The 21813-nt window shown below is 38.9% G+C and overlaps 1 protein-coding gene across 3 annotated transcripts; it reads right to left on the minus strand.

The window, feature by feature from the left end:
- Nucleotides 1-1960: 1960 nt before the first annotated feature.
- On the minus strand, nt 1961-15552 carry LOC131257734 (high mobility group B protein 15-like). 3 transcript variants are annotated; one of them, XR_009177609.1, is made up of 7 exons: nt 15138-15552; nt 12530-12608; nt 10938-11100; nt 10653-10844; nt 7977-8338; nt 3575-4011; nt 1961-2534 (listed from the first exon to the last, which is right to left on the minus strand). XR_009177609.1 is itself a non-coding variant. In XM_058258557.1 (6 exons), exons 1-6 carry the CDS (start codon nt 15362-15364, stop codon nt 3919-3921), a joined length of 1116 nt encoding a protein of 371 aa, XP_058114540.1. In that variant the 5' UTR covers nt 15365-15552; the 3' UTR covers nt 3428-3918. The 3 variants fall into 3 exon arrangements, 1 of the variants encoding a protein (XP_058114540.1); XR_009177610.1 differs by lacking the exon at nt 1961-2534 and adding an exon at nt 2560-3270; XM_058258557.1 differs by lacking the exon at nt 1961-2534 and having other exon boundaries at nt 3428-4011.
- Between the last annotated feature and the right edge of the window lie 6261 nt (nt 15553-21813).

The following is a 21813-nucleotide window of genomic DNA, read 5'->3' on the forward strand; positions in this document are numbered from 1 at the left end:
TGTACTTGTGACAGATCCGGGCCATGTAACATGTGGGGTTCTATCCGAGCATGCTGTGTGCCAAAATCCAGACTAATCTATCCATCCAATGGCCCAGGCAGGTCCTTTGAATACAGTACACGCTCAGGGTACCCGTACCACCGTAAGCGACCGTAGTACCAGACAAAAGAGGGGCCCACATGATGTGTTCCAGACATCTAACCCGTCCATCAGATGTGTGACGTCAGGTTACCCCCGGTACAAAAAACTCATCCCTATTCAAAACTCAACTGACCACACCACACCTAAGAAGTTAAGAGTACCGTTGATTTGAATATGGAAACCGCCATGTAGTTTATCTGAAATCCAACCCATTCATACCCTTCATCTAGTCTGGATGAAGGGTCAGAACCAAAATCAGGCCGTTTAGCAACTCAGATGGGCCCCAAAGCAAATAACAGTTAGGATTCCCCTCCATCTTGTTCCATGTGCTATAGCCTACCTGAGCATTGGATTAGACTGACATTTTTCAACAATTGTGGCTAACATGAGCCCACGCATCTGATGGACGTATTGGATTTCCTTCATACATCACGTGGGCCCCACATCTGCCCAGTACCACAGGAACCCTACGGTGGTACCAGTACAACTAGAGCTCTCCTCTTCTTTCACACCTTCCACTCTCGTTCACACAAGTCAGAGTTGGATTGACCTGATATGGACCAAGAAAAAAATCATGGTCGGTCAAATACATAATGATTGGCCGAAATCTCACACACATGTTCTAAATTGCCACGTGTTAACAATCCACCCGTTCAATCTTTCCTCGCTCACATCGCCCGCGGTATTCATTCATATGATAAAGTGACTTTGCTTTCTCAAGAGAATGCCTGAAATCCACGCAACCCGGAATTTCTAGGGAAACGGGAGCTACTTTGAAGGGACCACAATCGCCACGACACCTGTTTTAGACAGCTGCGTTAAACACCCATGCTCTGTGGGGCCCACCATGTTGTATATGCAAATCCACACCGTCTATTAGGTGGAAACTCTCATTTTAACCGTACATTCAAAATATAATCCTGGTAAAAAGACTTATATGGGCCACGTCAATGGGAACAATATCAAATTAATCCTAAAACCTCTAATGGACCGTTTAGATTAACGTATCCACGCTTAGTTAGTGTGCTATTTGATTGGCTGACGGAGCATGAACCTGCACTCGCACGCACACTGAAAGTGAATACACGGCGAACGTGCATGCAATCAAAACCATCCAAACCGTGGTCCAATTGATCATGCAGCCTATAGTCTGATTGATTGGATGATCTTCCGTTCCCAATTTCCAATCAATGTATTCTCGTATTTGAACTTGGACCACTGAGTATCTTCTTCTTAGCCGTCCATTTTGGCTATTGAGTTATGACCCATCTACAGTGGGCCACACAATGCCAACAGTTTGGGCACGTGTCATGTATGCCACGTGTACAGTGGCTGTGCCTGTACATGGATGTGGATGGCCAATCCACCCATCATTCCATGAGTACATCCTCTAACTAAATCATCCATAGGTTCATGAAATAGATACATACAACAACATCCATCCGTCCATACAAACACTGAGCAGCCTCAGAGAAGATTTCAACAGCAATGGTTTTCAAATTCTTAAAAAGGTCTACTTGGGGTAGAAATAATAGTTCAAAAAGAACCAGAAAACCTGGACCCAGACAAACAGTCAGGTCTGGTCCAGCCAATAATCTTCACTTAACTCGGCTCAGTATTTAATAAAATATATTTCAAATGGCTCATAAATTTCAATGTGTCATGTGTGCTACGTGCACATCATCCAAGCCGTTCAAATGGTTAGCTTTCAAGCATGAATAACAAATGCCTGCAGAAACCAACGCCATCCACTCATCAAGTGGACATTCTGGAGAATATTGGCTGCTGGCCATTGTTTTATATAGTGTGGCCCACATGATGATCATATTGTTCTGATTTCTGCATTGCGTGTTCTTCACTGAGGATCCAACACTTTGGATGTATCAGATGTTGTACAAGCTTGAATTTAAAATAGTTATGAATAATCAAAGAACATAAAATAGTAAAACTAGTAAATGGATAGATTTTGTGAGTTACAAGCTGGCTCACTACTCATTTTTTCACTTTGATTAACCTATTAAACCAAGTGACTGGACTCGGGTCTACCAAGTCGAGTTGTCAACTCAACGAGTCTCGTTAATTAGGCAAGCGAGTTTCTTGATGACACAACTCAAAATCTCGTTGAGTCAAGTTGGCTGAGTCTCAAGTCCAGTCCCGGCATTTTAGAGACATGATTGAAATTCCATGAGCCAAACACAGCCTAAGATCTTTTAGGACAAGAACCGTAGCAAACCACTGCAAACTTGACCACAGCCTGTCGAAGTCAGTGCGGGTCAAACTGAAAAAACTCCATCTTATGAAGACCGATATGAATTTGCTATTCTGCTACGACTCGCTCAACATCCAGGCCTGAACCAACCTGATCCCAGCCCTTTGAGAACCCCACAGAAAACCTGGAGAAATCAGGATCACAAATTCGGTCTGGATTCCCGCCTTGTTAAGATCACAAATTCGGTCTGGTAACCCCACATGTGTCAACCTGGCAAGCATGTAGGGCAGCTGAGCAATTAATGAGATGGCCCACATTGTGAAGATGGCCATATGCAAAAACAGACAGTTCCACTTATCAGGCAGGCCACCGCCACACGAAAAGAATGGACAGTCAAAAAGAAAAAACTTCCAAACTGTCTACATTCAACGAACATGTTGGCCCACCTGATTTTTGCATATGGTCATCTTCATGATGAAGGCCAAATCATTTAATGGTTCAGCTGTCCCGCATGCTTGCCGCGTGTAAAGGTGCATCTTGGCCCCAGCAACTTCAAGATTCACATGATAAGAACAGATTTCCATGTGGAGAAACACCTGATAACTGTACAATCACAATTGCATTCATCACCTTCTGATAACGCCATCTGATTCAAGAAATGCTTTGCAAATTTCAGTGGGCTGTATGAGTATCTGAAATCTTTCTTGTAGTTGATAGAAATGTAAGCCCAGAACCATTATCCTCATTTGCAAAATGCACAGCTGATAAGGCCTTGTTTCTCAAAAAAATCAACTACAGCTTGTGTCCTAAGTGGCCGATAGCATTAAAAGATGAATGGGTATGATTGTGATTGGGCAAGCTCTTGGGCATTCCTTTGCACTGGATTCACAGGCTGGATCAGGAGGCCAAACAAGAGGTACCTACGAAAATTAAATCGGTCATCACCAGATGAAGTTTTTCTCCTGAACGTCATCTTGCTTCAGTGGGCCAGTTATTGTGTGGATAGCGGTTTGATACCTGCCACTTGTATTAAAAGATACAGGAGGCAGACAGAGTTGGGTAAAATCGAACCGACAATGTTCAACAAGGTTCTACACAAAGCTGGCTTGTGATTCTCTCTTTATCTCTCACAGCCGGATTGTGACAATCGACTGTAAAGAGATTTCTGTACAGTAAAAGGAAACCAGAAATATCAAAAGAGAAAAGGCAGAAAGTATAAAGAACCTGCAAAACCATGGAAGCTACAGCCCCGCCACTGGGGCCACGCAGCTCCCACATGCCAACATGACACGTGAGTAAGATCTAAGCCCCTCATCAGGCAGGCCCCACTGTGTGGAACCCCTGGCCCAAAAATAAGCCGATTCTGCTCGAGAGGTAGTCAAGTGAGTACAAAAGAAAATTAGTTTAGAAAACTAGTGGTCAGCATCACCAAATGACTGGACCAGCCTGTCTTTCGAGCAAAACCGTCTACACAGTAGGGCCCGTCTGATGAGTGGCTTGGATCTTGCACACGTGCTACATTGGCACGTGTTAGCATGCGAGACCCCACTCATGTTTCCGTTGAAAAGCTATTGGGGCATGGAAGTAGTTGACGACTTCTTGTATTCTAGCATCTCGTTCCGGTATCTTTCCTTGTCTTTCATTCCTTTCTGCTGATAAACCTACAAAATAATAGATAAAAGATAAACAGATAAAACAGCTCTAGAAATTCCCAATAGAAATAATTCACTTTTGCCAACCCAACATACAAATGCAGATGTCCTTTCATGATACGGAGATGAAATATGAAACAGATTTTAACCACATTCGAGCAACTTAACCAGTACATCTAATCATAATTAATTATCACATTCTCTAGATTTAAATGCTCAGAAGTATGGTTGGACTTCGATTGGAGCATTCCTAGAGTGTTTAACACTATTATGGAGTTTACTTTCTTTTCTTTTCTTTTTTGAACGGTGACAATATTATTTCATAGAGGCTAAAAACCTAAAGAATACACACACAGGCACGCACAAAAGAGAAAAACAAGCTACAAAGCTGCCCAATTATCAGGAAACTGATCCGCCACTATCATTTTAGATTTGATCACCCATTCCGAGACCAGCTCTATAGCCATCTTGCTGACTTTCGAAGAAACACCTATTCAGTTCCTAAAGCACCAATTGTTCCTTTCCCGCCATATTACCCAAATCCCAGCCAAAAGACAAAGATGCCATATCTTCTTTCCTATCATGGAATTTCCATATGAAAGCCAATTCCTCAAATAACACACATACGTGAAAGGTAAGTTCTGCATCAAGCTCAGTCCGCCAATTTCCTGATCTTGTTCACTGAAGCCCAATTGAACACATGGCACAATGATTCATGACCTGGGCCATTCACAGGATGGTTCTCACAGTGGGTGGACCACCGATACTCATTGTTTTCATCCAGTAATTCACATGCCACATATTGAAGCTGACTCCAGATAGCTTGGACAAGGCCATGATGGTACTGAATTGGGAGTCACATGTCAGACAACAAAAGGCCATCCGATGAGATTTTCTATGATAGCCTATCTATGGTGGGACCCATACAATGAGAACTTCGGATCATAGACTGTTTTTCTACATGCCGAATTCTTGTGGGAAATCATAATAATGAACAAAATTCTCGTTTTCAACTAGGGATGAGCACTATGAGATCAATCATATCAATGATCTGATGACGAATATGAGACAGGTCCTGATCAAATACTTTCAAGCAATTACTCATTCGTAACTAATTATATTAACATCTTTCATATTCAATGCAAGAGAATTGATTAATATGAAACTCCACTATTTGGACAAACAACAATTCACCATATTACCCAGTTCTTTTTTCTTTTCTTTTCTTTTCTTTCCTTTCCTTTCTTACTACACTTGATCTTAATCCAAAAGGCTGAAAAGATGTATACTAATTAGATTGCTTTACTGTATTTCTTTGTTATCTAGATGCATTTTTTTATCATAGCTTATAAGCATATGCATCCTAAGTAATGTTCAAAAAAAAAAAAAGCATCCTAAGCATGGTGATGAGGTGCAGACTCACCAGCTTTGGGAAAAGCCAACATATCCATACCTTTTTTTCTGAAGGTAAGATGGGTTCAAACCTGAAAATGTAGGGCCAATTAAAGGGGATTGAACCCGACATGAATTGATAAGCAACCTTAAATATTAAAATATAATACATTAAAATATCCATTGTTATGTGACTAATTATAAAAGATATTAGTTCATATTTTTTTGGAACCGTGGGGTGCAAGTGATGAGCCAGCTGGTCCCCAGCCTGGGTAAAGGGGCAGGGTTGATGACTGGTTTGCAGCCACTCATAGAACTTTTGCCAAACAATCATAAGAATTCCAGTTTGAATATGACTAGGAAAACAGGATATGTAAAATCTGACCCCAAATAGCTTGGTACAATGTTACGATCATGACAAAAGAATTACAGAAAAACAGTTTCTCAGTAATAGAAGTGCAGTAAGGCCCTTTTAGTTGTACCCCAAAATGAGAATGGAAGGAAATGCTGCCCAATCCATGTACATTCTACAGAGATGGAACTGTTTAGCGCATCCCGCAACATGCAGATGGTGGGTGAGCTAAACATTAATACACCCAAAAATAGGAACTGGATGGTATCGGTCCGACTCATTATTCTAGTCTAATCATGGGTGACAGGGTGAGGGATATTCAGCATACGCTCCTTTCCACATTTAGAGGCATTTTATGAACATCCTAAATGTACAGAAACAATATATAAAATAATACCCAAGAACAACAGCTTAAAAGTTCCAACATAAAACACACCTCTTGGAAGCTAGAGCCTGCTGGAATCATGTTTCCAACATGGCAATTCTAGAAATTGGCCTGTGTTTTTCCATGAGCACAAACAAAATATATTAAAAAGGGGGGGAGGGAACCAAGGGGAAAATGCACAGACCGAGGGAGAGATGCAGTTCCCATGACGAGTGACCCTCATGTCACTCTAGCAAGACATCCACTACCCCTTTAGCCTCAAGAAGACCATGACAAACAGATACATCCAAAGATGACGCGTTGTTTGTTACACAGGTACTAGTAAAGGGAGCACATGCAATGCACATGGAGAGAGGAAATGGTCCGGCAAAGCCCAGGAGATTGGAGGGGAAACAACTGTAAAAGGTGGTTTCGCAGATTAGACTCTTGCAAGTTCACCATTTTAATGGCGGTGGCTCTTCAGCCACACTCATGGAATAGCTGTACAAAAATTCAGACCACCCGAATGGCTGAACTTATTGTGGATGAGCACAGCCTAACAGAGAAAATGATGGTTACAATATGATTTTTGCTCTTTGAGCTTCGAAGAATCACTATCTTACGGTATGCCAAAACGGTTACTTAACAACAGTAATAGTGGTAACCATTACGCTTATGGGGCCAAAATGGCCATAAGGGCCATTAGAGAAAAAAAAAATTGGCCCATAACCGCCCCGTAACGGTCCGTAACAGGGCTGAAACATACCTTTTCAAAAGAGAGAAAAAAGGCCCATAATGACCATTACGGCCCGTATCACAATGGTAACGGTGGTCTCCATTACGGCCACTGTTACTGTTATGGAATACGTTGCTATTTTACTTCCAACCATTCATTTGATAGCCACCAATTGGATGATTAAGCTTGCTTGATCAGCACAATTTTAGAGGAATGTTCCATCCATAATTTGCCCAACAATTTGGCTAGAGTCTATAGCCCAGTACATGAGTGCGACATGAGAGCAGATGAGTCACCACCATTTTCAAAATGGTGATCAACTATCATAGTAGTCCAGTGGTTTTTTCCTTCGGTAAAAGGAGTCCAGCCTCTTTTGGTGGAGAGGGTGTGAATTGGCTGAAGACAGCTTCACCTTAATTACCTAAATACCCTTTCTTTTTCTTAAAAAACCCTTGTCATCTCCCTTCTTAATGCATGGTTCAATAACCTACAAAATTTAACTGCATACAAAGTTCTGCTTGTTATATGTAGTAGAGATGAAACAACACGTAAGGGCATGTTTGGAGGGGCTTGAATCCCGATTTTCTCATTTTTTTTATCCAAACATATTTGGATCTAAAAAAGTTGCATCTTTGGTTTCTTGAGAATATCCCAGAGAAACATGTCAAAAGGATACTCCTTTCCAACTTTTTCTTTTCCGCATCATCTCCCACTCAAAACTAAATGGATAGGGTGATTCCCATCCAAAAGTCCAAACAAGGCCTTACATAGCAAATGGCATTTTAAACTATCATATAGCTAGCTATATGGACATATTGGATTTTGGGTATTTCTAGGGGCACTGCTTCCAGCAACAACACACGTCCATGTCAAAGTTACATAGTTCTATTGTGAAGTTTGAAACAGATACGGATTCCACAAATAGCTTTTACATATAAAATCAACTGTTAGTTTTTATAATACGTCAGTGTTAGGACCTAGGAGAACAGGCAACTCAAATCCATAAATTCCATAAAATAGAAGAATTTTTTTCTATATGGAGTTCCAACGGATCAAATGTCATCATTATCTGTGCTTTCATAGAACGAATGCAAAAAGGAAAAGGAAGGAGAGCTTATCAATCATCATACCTCCTTTTCAGCCTCAGAGAGTTTGCTCCACATATACCCAATCTTCTTGCTGATAACACTCTCCTCCCCACTATGCAAAAGCTTCGCGCAATGCTCTTGGAAGAAGAAGTTGTAACCACTCCTGTTCGGTTTGGGACGAGACGGCTCATTCATTGCCCGCCTAGATCTCTTCCGATTACGGCGGCGAGCGGCAGCTCCAGTTGAACTCCGGGACGCTGGCGGCATTTCAAGAGGAACGTGGTAAAGGACACCTTTCAGCTTTTCCGAACCAAGACTCACAGTCACCAAGTATCCGTTATCGAATTTCCCATCGATGGTTCCAATCACTGAACAGCCAGGTGACAGTGGGGCACTTGCTGGACCTTAAAAACCAACAAAAAGTATTTAGAGAACAGGTTATATCAAGCATAAATATATAAACATCTTTGTTTACCCTACATATACATACATATAAATACATGTGTGCGTGCGTGCGTGCGTGTGTAAAGTGACAGTGACGGAGAGCACATTCTGACATTTGAAAAAAAAAAAATTAAACAAAGGGCATTTTCTCATCCCTGTAAGGTACTTTACTTACCAGTGAATGTGATACTAGTAAAAACAAGGATAGTTTGGTCATGGCTTAAAACACAAAGCAGTTTAAATATTTGGCTGGACTACCAGACGCATTTTCCACCATGGTGACTATACTATATACTGTGGCGTACATGTAAGACAGTCTGGATTGTCCAAATTGTTTGCTGCATTGTGGATGGAGCAAAGCGCAAAATCACACTCATAGGATGATCTCAACCATCTGATATCAGCTGTTGAATGTAGATGGTCAGGACATGCTAATCAGCATTTCCCTTAAAAGACCATCCAATCATGCCCACTTTATGAATGGTCCTGAATCTCCTGATATTGTTCAGATGTGCCCCATTCATGGTTTTGGACTCAAGATGGGATCTATCAACATAATAGCTCTGTCTGAGCTATTTGATCCCAACCATCTGATATCAGCAATTGGATGTAGATGGCTAGGACATGCTAATCAGCACTCATAGGATGATCCCAACCATCTGATATCAGTTGTTGAATGTAGATGGTCCCTATCCCAACCATCTGATATCAGCTGTTGAATGTAGATGGTCAGGACATTCTAAACAGCATTACCCTTAAAAAGCCATCCGAAATCGCGCCCACTTTATGAATGGTCCAGAATCTCCTGATCTTGTTCAGATGTGCCCCATGAATGGCTTTGGACGAGGATGGGATCTATCAACATAATAGCGCTGTCTGAGCTTTTTGATCCCAACCATCTGATATCAGCTATTGGATGTATATGGCTAGAACATGCTAATCAGCACTAGCCTTGAGAGAACATCCAAAGTCGTGCCCACTTTATGAACGGTCCTGAATGTCCTGATCTTGTTCTGATGTGCCCCATGTATGGTTTTGGACTGAAGCTGGGATCTATCATCATAATAGCTCTGTCTGGGGCTATGTGATCCCAACCATCTGATATCAGCTATTGAATGTAGATGGCTAGGTCATGCTAATCAACACTAGCCTTTGAGAGACCATCCAAAGTCGCACCCACTTCATGAATGGTCCTGAATCTCCTGATCTTCTTCAGATGTCCCCCATCCCCAATATATGGTTTTGGACCAAGGATGGGATTTATCATCATAATAGCTCTGTCTGAGATATTTGATCTGCTGGCAAATAGAAAATGTTTCCTTATTTGTTATTAAATATTATATGATCCTTAAAGCCAAGGATATGTACTGTGTCTGTATTGGTCCTTTAGTTTGGATAATCAGGCCTCATCATCTACATTCATATCATTGATCTCTCTAACATGGATACATGTCTATGTAGGAATATATTGTCTGATGAATTGGTAGTTGTTGTTCTTGTTTGTTTAGTACCTTTAGTGGTCCCTATACCTGTCATGTTGCTTGGACCATTCACAAGTGGGATTCAAGCTCTTATTTTTGCAACTTTAGCCTCAGCTTATATAGGTGAATCTATAGAGCGTTGCAACTTTAGCCCTGGCTTATATAGTTGAATCTATAGAGCGTCATCATTGACTAGCTTCTGAAATAAGCTGGCCTTTCTTTTTTCAAAAGCACATCCCAACTCATGGGTAGCTCAAGATAATTTACCTGGGGAATATGATATATACAAATACAGTAATTATGATCTAGACTAAGAGCAAGAAAGATGTACAATATTAGGGAATTGTAAGAAAAAGGGAAAGAGATCTAATCTAAAAGATCCTTTTCCTAAGATTCCAACTTCGTACATTTATTCATACCTCTCCAATCAATATTTGTATTTATACTTGTTCCTAGATATCTCCTATCCATTTTACTAACTGGATTCTCCCTGTTAAATGTAGACCATTGTTGCATGCCTCCTTAACCATCTATTTGCAGTCCTGCACTAGACAAATTAGGATTGTTCACTCAGGAGGGATTTTTCCAGAACCCCATTAGATGAACAGTCCGGATAACTGAGCCACAGCCCCATTTGTCAAATTGTAAGGCCTGAGGATACTGTAAATTATCTTTGGCTCGAGAATCATAAAATTTTCCATTCCTAATTATTTTAGAAAAGACTCCTTGTAATTATTTTGCCAAAAAGTGACCCCTTTATATAAGGAGAATAAAACAAAAGAAATTAGGCTACCTGATTGGTTTTCAGCAGCGACGATCTCCTGAGTTAATGGTGTCGCTGGTACTTTCTCCAGGGTTGACGGTGTGGCTGGTACTTTCTCCTGAGTTGATGGTGTTGCTGTGACTTTCTCCTGAGTGGACGGTGTTGCTGGTTGGGCTTGTAAATTTGCAGTAGCACTGACGGTGTTCGTGCCTGGCAAAGAAGCTGTAAATGAAAAGGATAAAAAGCAAAGAAACCAACAATTAAAAGACTACACAGGGGAGACTAAAAGCCTAAATAATCAAGTTTCAAACAAACCATTCATCGAGATCGGCTGGCCTTGTTTCCGGAAGAAATAGAGTTGCTCGTAGTGCTGGAGCAAGGAAATGTAGTACTTTCGCAATACAAAGGATGCATTCGTAATCGTAGATGGGAAGCTGAAGACTGAAATTACTTCCCTCCATTTCCGATCTCTAATAACCTGTGATCAGAAGAAGAACAAGATGATTCATACACAATGAAACTTTACTAGCAGACAGCATAAAAAAACATGAACAGCTTCATGATTGGCAATGCAAAAAAATAAATAAGTTATCTTAGGACCTGAAGTACACAGGAATCACGACATAATAAAAAGGAGGTTACAACAAAGCAATTATTGGGTATTAAGCCTGCGCAATCATCTAGTTTGCTGAGGCACACCATGGGAACAAGTGGATCCATGGTTCGGTGATCCAGACCATTTTTTTAAAAGATGAAGCCAAAAACAAAAAAAAACAAAAAAAAAAAGGAACAAAAAAAAAAGGAATAAATAAAATAAAATAAGAAGAAGAAGAAAGAAAAGAAAACAAACTTGAAGGAGACCCCTCAGGGAGTCGACTCCCCAATATACAAAGCAGCCCTACTGGAAACTCTTGACCTAGAACCCTTAAGATTACAACAACATTGACTGTTTCTTTCCAACCATACAGCCCAAAAAACAACCAACGGAGCAATTCTCCATCCTTTCCTTCTGAAAGAGCCTTCCGCTTCAGCATTGCAAATCCGAAGCAAAGCTTCCACCAAATTAGGATTTACCCACCAAATGTTGGCTGACCTCAGGATCCCAGACGAAATGATGCAAGAGAAAAAACAATGGACAAACAGGTGATCCAGACCATTGATCGTTAGGCCCCACCAAGGATAGGGGATGCCCCAAAAACCTCCCAGACTGGAAGATGTTAGCCACCAATCCCCGGCCTATTGCTCATTGCATGTAGACCATTATTGTATTTTTTTGCATAATGTTTAATTTGTAGACCACCATTAAAAAGGCTCGGATATGCATAGCCAGGAGATTCTTGGGGCACCTTGCATCCACAGTAGGGCCATCAGATCAATGGGTTGGATGAGTGAATCATGGCCCCTCCTGTACAAACTCAGGGCCCCAGGATAAGATTCTTACCATCAAATCAAGGACAAGATAATCTTCACTCAGCATGGGCTAAAAAGGTTTCAGTGTTGGCCAAAAAGGCAAGCTATCCCCTTTGAACTCTCATCCCTTTGACATTCTATACAAACTTTTAAAAAAATTTAAGTTGCCTCATATGCAATTTAATGAACTTCTAAAAATTGAAGTCTGCTAATTAATTCCTTTTTCCCTCTTTCATGAAATTTCTCATCACCGATCATAAATAGATAAATGAATCTTATGCGAAATATAAGAGTGCCGAGTGCATTTCAATCATGGCCAATCATGGCAGCGGTTTTAGATAATGACTTGCCTAGACAACAGAACCAATACGATTCCCCCAACTCGTTCTGTTTTGGTCCGTACCAGGGCTACTGAGCCATTTCGGATGATATTTAGAAACATGGATTCAATAATAGAATGAGATCCACTGGTATAATGCCAAAAGGGGGGTCCATACCTTTTCAAGACCACCATGAGATGTCACTTCCACAAAAAGGCGATGCAGGTCGAGTGCCTTTCCTCCTAAAGTCGGCACCCTACAAGCAAAAAACAGAAAAAGGAAACAAGAAGGAAATGAAATAAGTATTGATTCAGATATTCACAAATTCAGATCGAGAGAAATTTGAAGAGAAGTTGGTATAGACATCTCTGAGGATTTCAAGAGGCACTGCCATGTGAAAGGGAACCTAGGGTTTCAAAAGAGCGAATGATCTATAGATCGAATGGATGAGAACTGAAATTTCTAAGAAAGCATGCTTACATAAATATCACAGACGTGCTCGCACGTGTGCCCATGCATATGCCCTTTCCCGTGCATGCACATTTGCATTGTGCAGGAGCAAGTGTGGGAGCAAAAGCCCAAACAAAGAGCAGAAAATAAGGAGTTTTAAGACCCGAAACATCTAGAAGTCACAAAATTCCAAAGTGGGAAAAGCACATTATATAGAGAAGCCATGCAACTATAAATAGACAGTTACATGCTCATTAGTAATAGATTCACACAAAACTCCATGACATTATAGATTTAAGGCATCTTTCTTTGGGGAGATATTGTAGGAACCTCAACCTGACTCTTTGTTGTACACTCAACTATTTAGTTCTGACAAGTGCTGCTCATGTTCCAGTAATCCAGACCATTTGTCTGTTGCCCGATTGCCTCCAAGTGTGGATGGAACATGCCCAGAAAGTCTTCCAGATTGAAAGATCATAGCCACCAATATCAGACCTTTCTTCAGTTGAATGTGTGCGGCTGTTCTACTATTTTATCTTTCCAACTGTCAATTTGTAGGCCCGAATCAAATGCCTAAGTTTGTCCTATGGAGAAGATTGTCATGGAATAGTCCACCACAGTGGGGGCCAGCAGGCCAATGGTCTGGATCACTGAAATATGGATCCCATTTATCATAACTGAAAACCCGAGTATATTGCACATAGATGCGGGTCGAGGATCTTATAAGTCCCCTTCTTTTGGTAATCCTTGGAGTTAAGAAACGCAATCCTAGATTGGAATGGCAGGCTTAAGGGCCTGTTTGGTAGATGCCTGAAAATGGGTTAATCTCATTTTAGTTAATCATTATTCTGTAATAGAGATCATGTTCTTTAACACATAATTCCATTTAGTTAATCATTTTTTAGAGATATTTAGTTAATCATTTTACGTTCGAAATATCTCTAATACATGATTATGATTAACTAAAATGAGATGAACCCATTTTAAGGTGTCTACCAAACAGGCCATAAGCATTGAAGACATGCAATATTAATCAGGAGAACCAGGAAAAGATAAGGAAATTCCACATTGAAACAGAAATATCGGAAAAGAACTTACTCTAGCAGAAATGGGACAAAAAGAAGAAGAAGAAGGATGTACAAAAGAACATGCATATCTAGGATGGCAGCGTCAACGCAAGAAGCTCAGAAAAACTAGCTATTCGTGTCCGATACCACCCCAAAAGTCCAAAGAAAACTTGTTTACAAACAGAAAAGAGAAGCCCATAAATCTTATATCCAATGAACAAAATGCTAAACTAGAGGGACCACGCAAAACCCAAAATAACAGCATTTTAGAAATATGAAAACCAAGTTATGAGGTAACAATAAAGCTTCAAAAGTAAATATCGAAAGCAGATTTTAAGAAACCAGTTTCCTAGCAGGAAGCTTCAAAAGTAGAACGTGCATTTCTTGGATGACAACATTAATCAAATACATAAACAGAAACAAAATGTCTTGAATGAGCAAAATAACTCTCCAAAAAAAGACCACTTTTAATAGAAAAAGCCCAAATCCAAGAGCATTTAGAAAAATCATTTTGAGAGAAAAACAGAAAGAAACTTGAATCTACAAATTTACAGATCAGGAGATAAAACCTTTGTTTCTCACCCAAAAGAAAAGTTAGGAACATGCATTTCTGGGATGAAAATATCAATGAAAGAACTAACAAAGAACCAAAGAACCCAAGTACAAAACCATCTTGATTAAGCAACACACACTCCAAACTGGCATTTTTACCAATGAAAAGAAGAAACCATTAGCCCTAGTGGCCAGAGCCAAAAACCAAAAGCATACAAAAATCCCCACTTGGAGAAGAAGAAAATGATGATTATGAAGAAGAAAATGAAAATCTGCAACTTAGACATTCAAAGATCCCAGTTTTTCTCATGCATTCCCATAATAACAACATTAATTAAATAAAAAACACTTCACTAGCAAAATAATAATAACAATAATAAAAACCCATATCCAAGAAAAACGCATTAAATCAAATAAACCCAGCAAAAAGAAAAAAGAAAAAACCTAAAACCCCATTTACATGCACCTAGGAGGGGGGGAAAAATCAAACAAGAAGAGATTTGAAGGGGGGGGGGGTGGGTGGGGAACAGTTTTTTTCTACTTGGAACCCATTTACATGCACCTAACAAAACCCAAAATAAGGACCCTAAAAAAAATCAAAGATCACAGAAAACCCCATCAACTTTCCTCAGTTTCAATCCATTCATGAAAAGAAAAAAGCCCACAATTTTTATCGGATAAAAAAGGAGATAGAAAAAGAGAAAAGACCCACTTACATGAACTTGGTTCCAATGGATTTGTGCAGCTTCTCAAGCGTTTGCATGAAAAAATCAGCACTTGCAACAACTTCCTCATATGTAGCGAGTGGCAAAGGGTAGATATTGTTGTTGTTGTTGCTGTTGTTGGTGTCTGAATCCTCTTTTTGGGGTATTGTTGCAATGGTAAGCACTGTTGATGGTGGTGGTGTTTGTGTGGGTGGTTGTTTGGAGAGATTGTGAGACATTTCAATCAAAGGAGGGAGAGAGAGAGAGAGGGAGGGAGAGAGAGAGAAGTTTCTCCTTTTTCTAAGCTGAGTAAGGAAAAGAGAAGATATGTAGGGGTACAAACTACAAAGTACAAGGCCACTTAGCAAATGGAGATTTTGTTCAGATATGAAAAGCCCGAGTAGGGGAATAGAAATGTGGGAGAAGAGGTGAACAGAGGATAGGTTTAGGTAAAACAAAGGATAGAGATTTGATAGTCCCTATGACTACCTCAAATGGTAATCCTGGGCCTCCCAGTGGGCCACCCTTGTTGATGCTGGGCCTCAGATCTCCCATGTGGGCCATCCATGATCAAATTTCTTGAGTCGTGATTCAGCAAGTGGGCCCTCAGGTTACAGATCCATGCCACCTTTCAAGTATGAATTGACAATCCATCAATGTCAAACTCGTACTTGGATTTGGGAAGTGGATTGGCTGGCACGTTGAGTGGTAGCATGTTGATGTGGTAAAGTTTTCCGGGCCCACCCTAGTATATGTGTTATATGCACGTCATTCATCCATTTTATAATTTCATTTAAGGCATGAGCCTAAAAATGAGGCAAATCCATATATTTTATATTCATGTCATCCGTCCATTTTGCAAGATCATCTAACCGAGCAAATTCATATGTGCTATATTCATGTCATTCATCCCTTTTGTAAGACCATTTAAGGCATAAGCGTAAAAATGAGACAAATTCATATATGTGCTATATTTACTTGATTCGTTCATTTGTAAGATCATTAAAGGCACAAAAGCTTTAAAATGAGGTATATCTAGACTTTAAGAAGACTCCGTTATAAAGAGTTTTAAGGATGAAATACTTATTATCAAAAATATCTTATAAACTTTAAAAGTTGTCTATCAAAGTGATATATATATATATATATATATTCCCTCCATGAAAAGTCCAAGTGACCTTGTGAAAAGGTTGGCAAACAAGGGCTCCTTTGAATACCTCTCTTCTCTGCTTGTGGCAATAGATAAGGCCTATTTCAATATTACCAAATAAATTATTTTTTCTACCAAGTAATTTATTTTAGATGAATAAGTTTGTTTTATAATTAGTTATAAATTTTTATTTAAATTTATTTAATCATTTCAATTATTATTAATATTTATTTTTTAGCTTTTTCACTTTTCATAAGTTGATCAAGAGAAGCATCAAAAGAAACGAAGGAGAAGAAAATGGTAATAAGTATGTTATTTATCAAACATATTTATTTCTTAATAAGTAGAAACTAAGATAAACTGCTTGAAATATTAGTAGTTTATCTTAATTAACATACAAGCCAAATGCTCCCTAAGTAACTTATTTCAAATAAGTTAGGTTTATAATTATTTATAAGTAATTTTTTTACTTAAAGCTAATTTGTCACTTCAATTAGTTTTTTTAAGCTTTTTTCCTTTTTATAAATTGCTAAAGAGAAAATTAAATAAGATAGAAGAGAGAAGAAACCGATAAATATGATGTTCACCAAATATACTTATCTGCTTAATAAGTAAAAACTAAGGGAGCATTTGGATTGTAGGTTACTTAAAATATGTTACTTATTGTAAACATTCTACATAGATTAGCAACTTGATGAAGTATGAATGATCCTTAGGAACTAATTATAACCTTACACCATATATAAAATCTCAGCCATTTTCAAGCCTAGGCTAAACCTTAATTAAACCCAAGCCATTATTTAAACTAAACCATTACCTAAGCTAAGTTATACCCAAGCTGTTTTTAAGGCAAATCCTTAAACTTAAGCCTTAAACCAATTCTCAGGTATGAACAAGCCAGTTAACTAATTTTCAGAGATGAATAGTAAACAATGGTAATCCGATTACCATCTCCTCTTGGAATATGTGCTTTGAGCTGTAACTATTGCTCTCCTAGAAAGTCAACTATTCTGGAACCTGCTTAACCTCAGAGTTCTCATTATTTACGATTTTACCAAGCCATTTTAGCTCGTAAGAAAGTACTATGTAGCGTCTCACTTCCCTCTACCAATCCTGAGCTTCTACATCCTTATTTACCATTCATAATTCATAGAATTACCAAAAACTCATCCCAATGGGTTATAAATATCATTTCCTATATTCATTTGAAACCAAGTAACTTTCACAAAGAGAATAAGAATGAAAGGGAGTAAGTGAGTGAGAATGAGAGAGAGTGTTTGAGTTCTCAAGCTCCTATCTTCTTCAGCCTCTTCTAGCCTCCTCCAACTCTCTCCTAGTCACCTCATCCCACTTAGGTTAACTATTCCAATCATACTGCTCCCAAACTTTCAAACCATTTCAAGTGTAAGCCAAATATCGTGCTATCATCACTAGCATTTACTTCCATTCTCAATCCCTCTACTTTTTTACGTTGCCATTGAACATATGCTTCGTGACTTACAAGAATTTCGAATCATGTTGCATCAGAAACTTATGTTAGCTTAGTCATGTTACATAACATTCTTGGATCATCACATCTATTCTTAAACCCCATTTATAGACATTCTTTGGATGTATTCTTGTCGAAATTATAGACCCTGCAACACAAAAAATCTGAGTTTGTCTGATTTCATTTTAATAATTTACATCCTATCATTTTATCCCCTAAGATCATATTATCACACAAAGTAGAGACCGTACACCTGTACGGGAAGAGAAGATACCCAACATCTTCCCTCTCTGTAACTAAGGTCTCTTAATCGGAATTTCTGGTCGCAGATCATGATTCAATTTAAAGTAAGAGAGTCTTCAGATTCTCTAGTTTTTATAGATTCCGCAAGTTCCAACTGACTACGGAATTTTGAGTTAATTGGCTAGTGGCGACTTCAATTATACTGCATCATCAATCCAAATCAACCCATACGCCTCAAAAAATGAACATAAAAAGTGTGGGCGTTGATTTCCAGAGTTCACGCTTATGCCCTAAATAGCATATCATGATTTCTACTTATTAAATTAAAGCGATTAAATAACTTTAATTAAAATAGTTACTTATAATTAATTTTAAACCAAACTTACTTATCTCAAATAAGTTACTTATTTACGGTTGTTAGTAGAAAGAGTAACTTATTTAGTGGTATCCAAACAAACCCTAACTTAAGCTACTTGAGACATGAGAAGTTCATCTTAAGTTACCTACTACCCAAACACCCCTCAGATATTATGGTAGCCCTAGGAAGGTTTCAACTATGAAAGTTATTTTCCCCATCACTTTTTGTAGTATGATTCATTGAAGTTCTAAATCTATTTTATTTTTGGGCTCATGTCCTAAAATGATTTCACAAAATAAATGAACCACATGGATATGGCACATTCCAAGGTAGGGCTTACAAAACTTTGCCACATCAACACATAAATGGTGTCCATAGTGTCCGGCACACCATGCATTCCCGGAGTTAGAAAAACAAGTCCAATGGTAAAAGTTCCACATAAATATACAGTAATATTCGCATTGTACCCTACTTGATAAATAGTCCATATGTCCAGCCCATCTTGCAGGAACAGATCTTTGACATATGGGCTGGATGGACACCATGGGTTCCAGAAAAAACCAATCTTAGGATTGGATCTCATTGTAGTGGGCCCATTTTTGCATGGACCTGAATGTAAGCCTGAAAAATGAGTTGGGAGTGGCTTTCGTTGGACCATCCAAACACCCCATCTCGTCGGGTGCCAATTCAAGGCTGTCAACAGGCTGGGCTTCGGTCAAGTTTGCTTGGATAAGTCCTCGCTGCTTATACATGACCTGGGCTCGACCTTTTGGCCCTTTATCCTACTCACACTCCCAAGCTGGATTTGATTTTGATGGACCTAACTCAGGTGCAGGCTCAGCTAAAACCAATAACCTCAGCTAAACTTGCAGCAATGGAAACTATGATTTTGTAGGCTTCGATAATTCCTTAGTAGTGGAAACAATGATTACAGCCTATTTAGGTGACACCCACTTTTTATTTTATTTTAATTTCAGGTGGAACGTCTAATTGGGAAAGTATTAATTTACGGTTAAAAAAATTGAAAAGAACTAAGGAGTTGTTTGATTTTTTAATTTTAATGGTAAATAAGAGTAAATAGGTAATAATTATTTACCACCTACTTTTTATAGTGATGTTGACGAAAAACCTTGTTGATTTTTTTTTAATCATGTAAGGGAGGAATGCTTTAAAATTATGGGGCCCACTAAGATATTTGTGTCTTATCCATACCATCCATCCAAATTATTTCAGGGCATGAGCTGAAAAATAAAGCAGACCCAAAGCCATATGAAACATGAGAATTGAATATCTATAGTTGAAAACTTTTAGTAAGTATTAGACCAGATTGTTAATTTTGGATTCCCTTTATCCATAACCATGTGATCTTGCGAATAGGTTGAATGACAAATAAACATAGTCTTAGTAAGAAAATAGTTTTCAACGGCAGACATCTTTAAAACCACCATTTCTTATTATGTGGTTGACTGGAGTTTTAGATTTGTTTCATTTTTTTACTCATGCCCTAAGATGTAGGGGTATAAGAAATGAATCGCAATAATAAGTCACATATATTAGGATGAGACCCACAAATTTAAATAAAGACAAACAAATTTCTTTTGAACTAATTTTTGAGGTGAAAATCGGATTTTCATCTCAAACAATCATATTAATAAAATAATTATTACTTATTTTCCTACATTTACCATGGTAAAAAAATAAAAAATAAAAATCAAACAATCCATAAATTATTTTTTTATAAAGACCTTTTGTTGAATGGAATAGGTCATGATGAATTGTCCAAGGACCATTTAAAGAACAACCAATGGATGATGGTATTCATGTTTGTTAAAAATAAATAAATTCAATCATTTTTAAGGTTGCTTTGATGGGCCACAACATGGGTAGGAGCCCCCACCGGCTTGAAAGATCCTAACCCTTTGATCATTTTGCAATCTCTTGTGAGGACTTTATGTTAAACCAAGGCCAAGCCCAGCCCTATTGGTAATCTCGCCCTGGAATGATGCTAGGTCTATGCTTTTGGCCTTAGTCATAAAATCAGGTTCAGCCCGAGTGGGCCCACCCTTTCCGTGAATGAGTTGCTACGATTTACCGAGTTGTCTGATACCTGAGGAAGTGGATTGGGTGCAGCCCTAAGCGTGGGGCCCACCTTGATTATGTATTTTATATCCATACCGTCCATCCATTTTCCAGATCATTTTAGGGCGTCAGCCCAAAAATTAAGCAGATCGAAGTCTCAGGTGGACCATACTATAGGAAACAGTGGTTATTGAAAGATCTACTGTTAAAACTTCCTAGGGCCCACTGTAATGTTTCAGTAATGCTTATTTTCCATCTAACATGTTGCTAAGGTAAAACAAAACCTGGATGAAAGACAAAAAAACAAAAAGCCAAATATCAGCTTGATTTAAAACTTTTGTGGCCTAAAATAAGTATTTTTTAATGGTATATCACCACTGTTTCCCATGGTAGGGTCCACCTGAGATTTTTATCTAATTCATTTCTTGGATAATGCCTTCAAATGATCTGAAAAAATGCATGGCTGGTGTCGATATATAATAAAAACATCAAGGTGGGTCACACCATAAGGGCCACACCATACTGGGTGAGGCTGTGGCCGCACCTCCTCTGCTCCAGATACCAGATGGTGGAGCTGTGGGCGAGCCATTTGTGTGTAATTTTTTACTACAGACGCGATCTGCCATTTACTTTCCTTTTTTGGACCTGAACAAACCTATCTTACCAACATACCTTTATTTGTCAATACAAATCAAAAAAATAATATTTTTTATTTTTTTTATTTTTTTTTGTCTAAAATCATTTATCCGCGCTTAAAAAATCTACTTTCGTTGCTTAAGTTTTTATCCGTAGAGAGACAAAGGACACATAAAAAGAAAGCGTCTACCACGCTAAAAATTTCGCCATTTGTTCCGAAACCTGCCATGCACGTAGGTTGTGATCATCTATATAGCCTATCTGGTCCGTCCATTAGATTTAATTTAATATTTTTTCACTCCCATGCAAAACCACAGCAATTAAATGGTCCTAACCATCAACGAATGGACCTCTCTTTCATAAACGACAATGTGCATCAATTTCTAGAAGCCACTGAATGGATGGGTTGGATTATCCGATTAGTTAAACTTTTAAGGGCTACCGATAAAGAGTAGAATGGGCCTGATGGACGGTCCAGATATGTGACATGGATGCACAGGTCCAAATGCAACTGTGCATGTGCATGGTAAGATTCCTGCCCTCTCTTAGCTCCCCTCGTAGAGTTATATGGATAAGATCTTTCGATGACACTCTTTGCCAACGAAGCACTGGTGTCTGACTGACTGACAACGCAGCATCAGGTGGGCGGAAGCGGATTGCGTACTGAGTAAACTCTGTGGGGCCCACTGTAATTTATGTATTTAATCCACTCCGTCCATCCATTTTACCATAT

Source organism: Magnolia sinica, chromosome 10 (assembly GCF_029962835.1).
Source record: "Magnolia sinica isolate HGM2019 chromosome 10, MsV1, whole genome shotgun sequence".
NCBI lineage: Eukaryota > Viridiplantae > Streptophyta > Magnoliopsida > Magnoliales > Magnoliaceae > Magnolia > Magnolia sinica.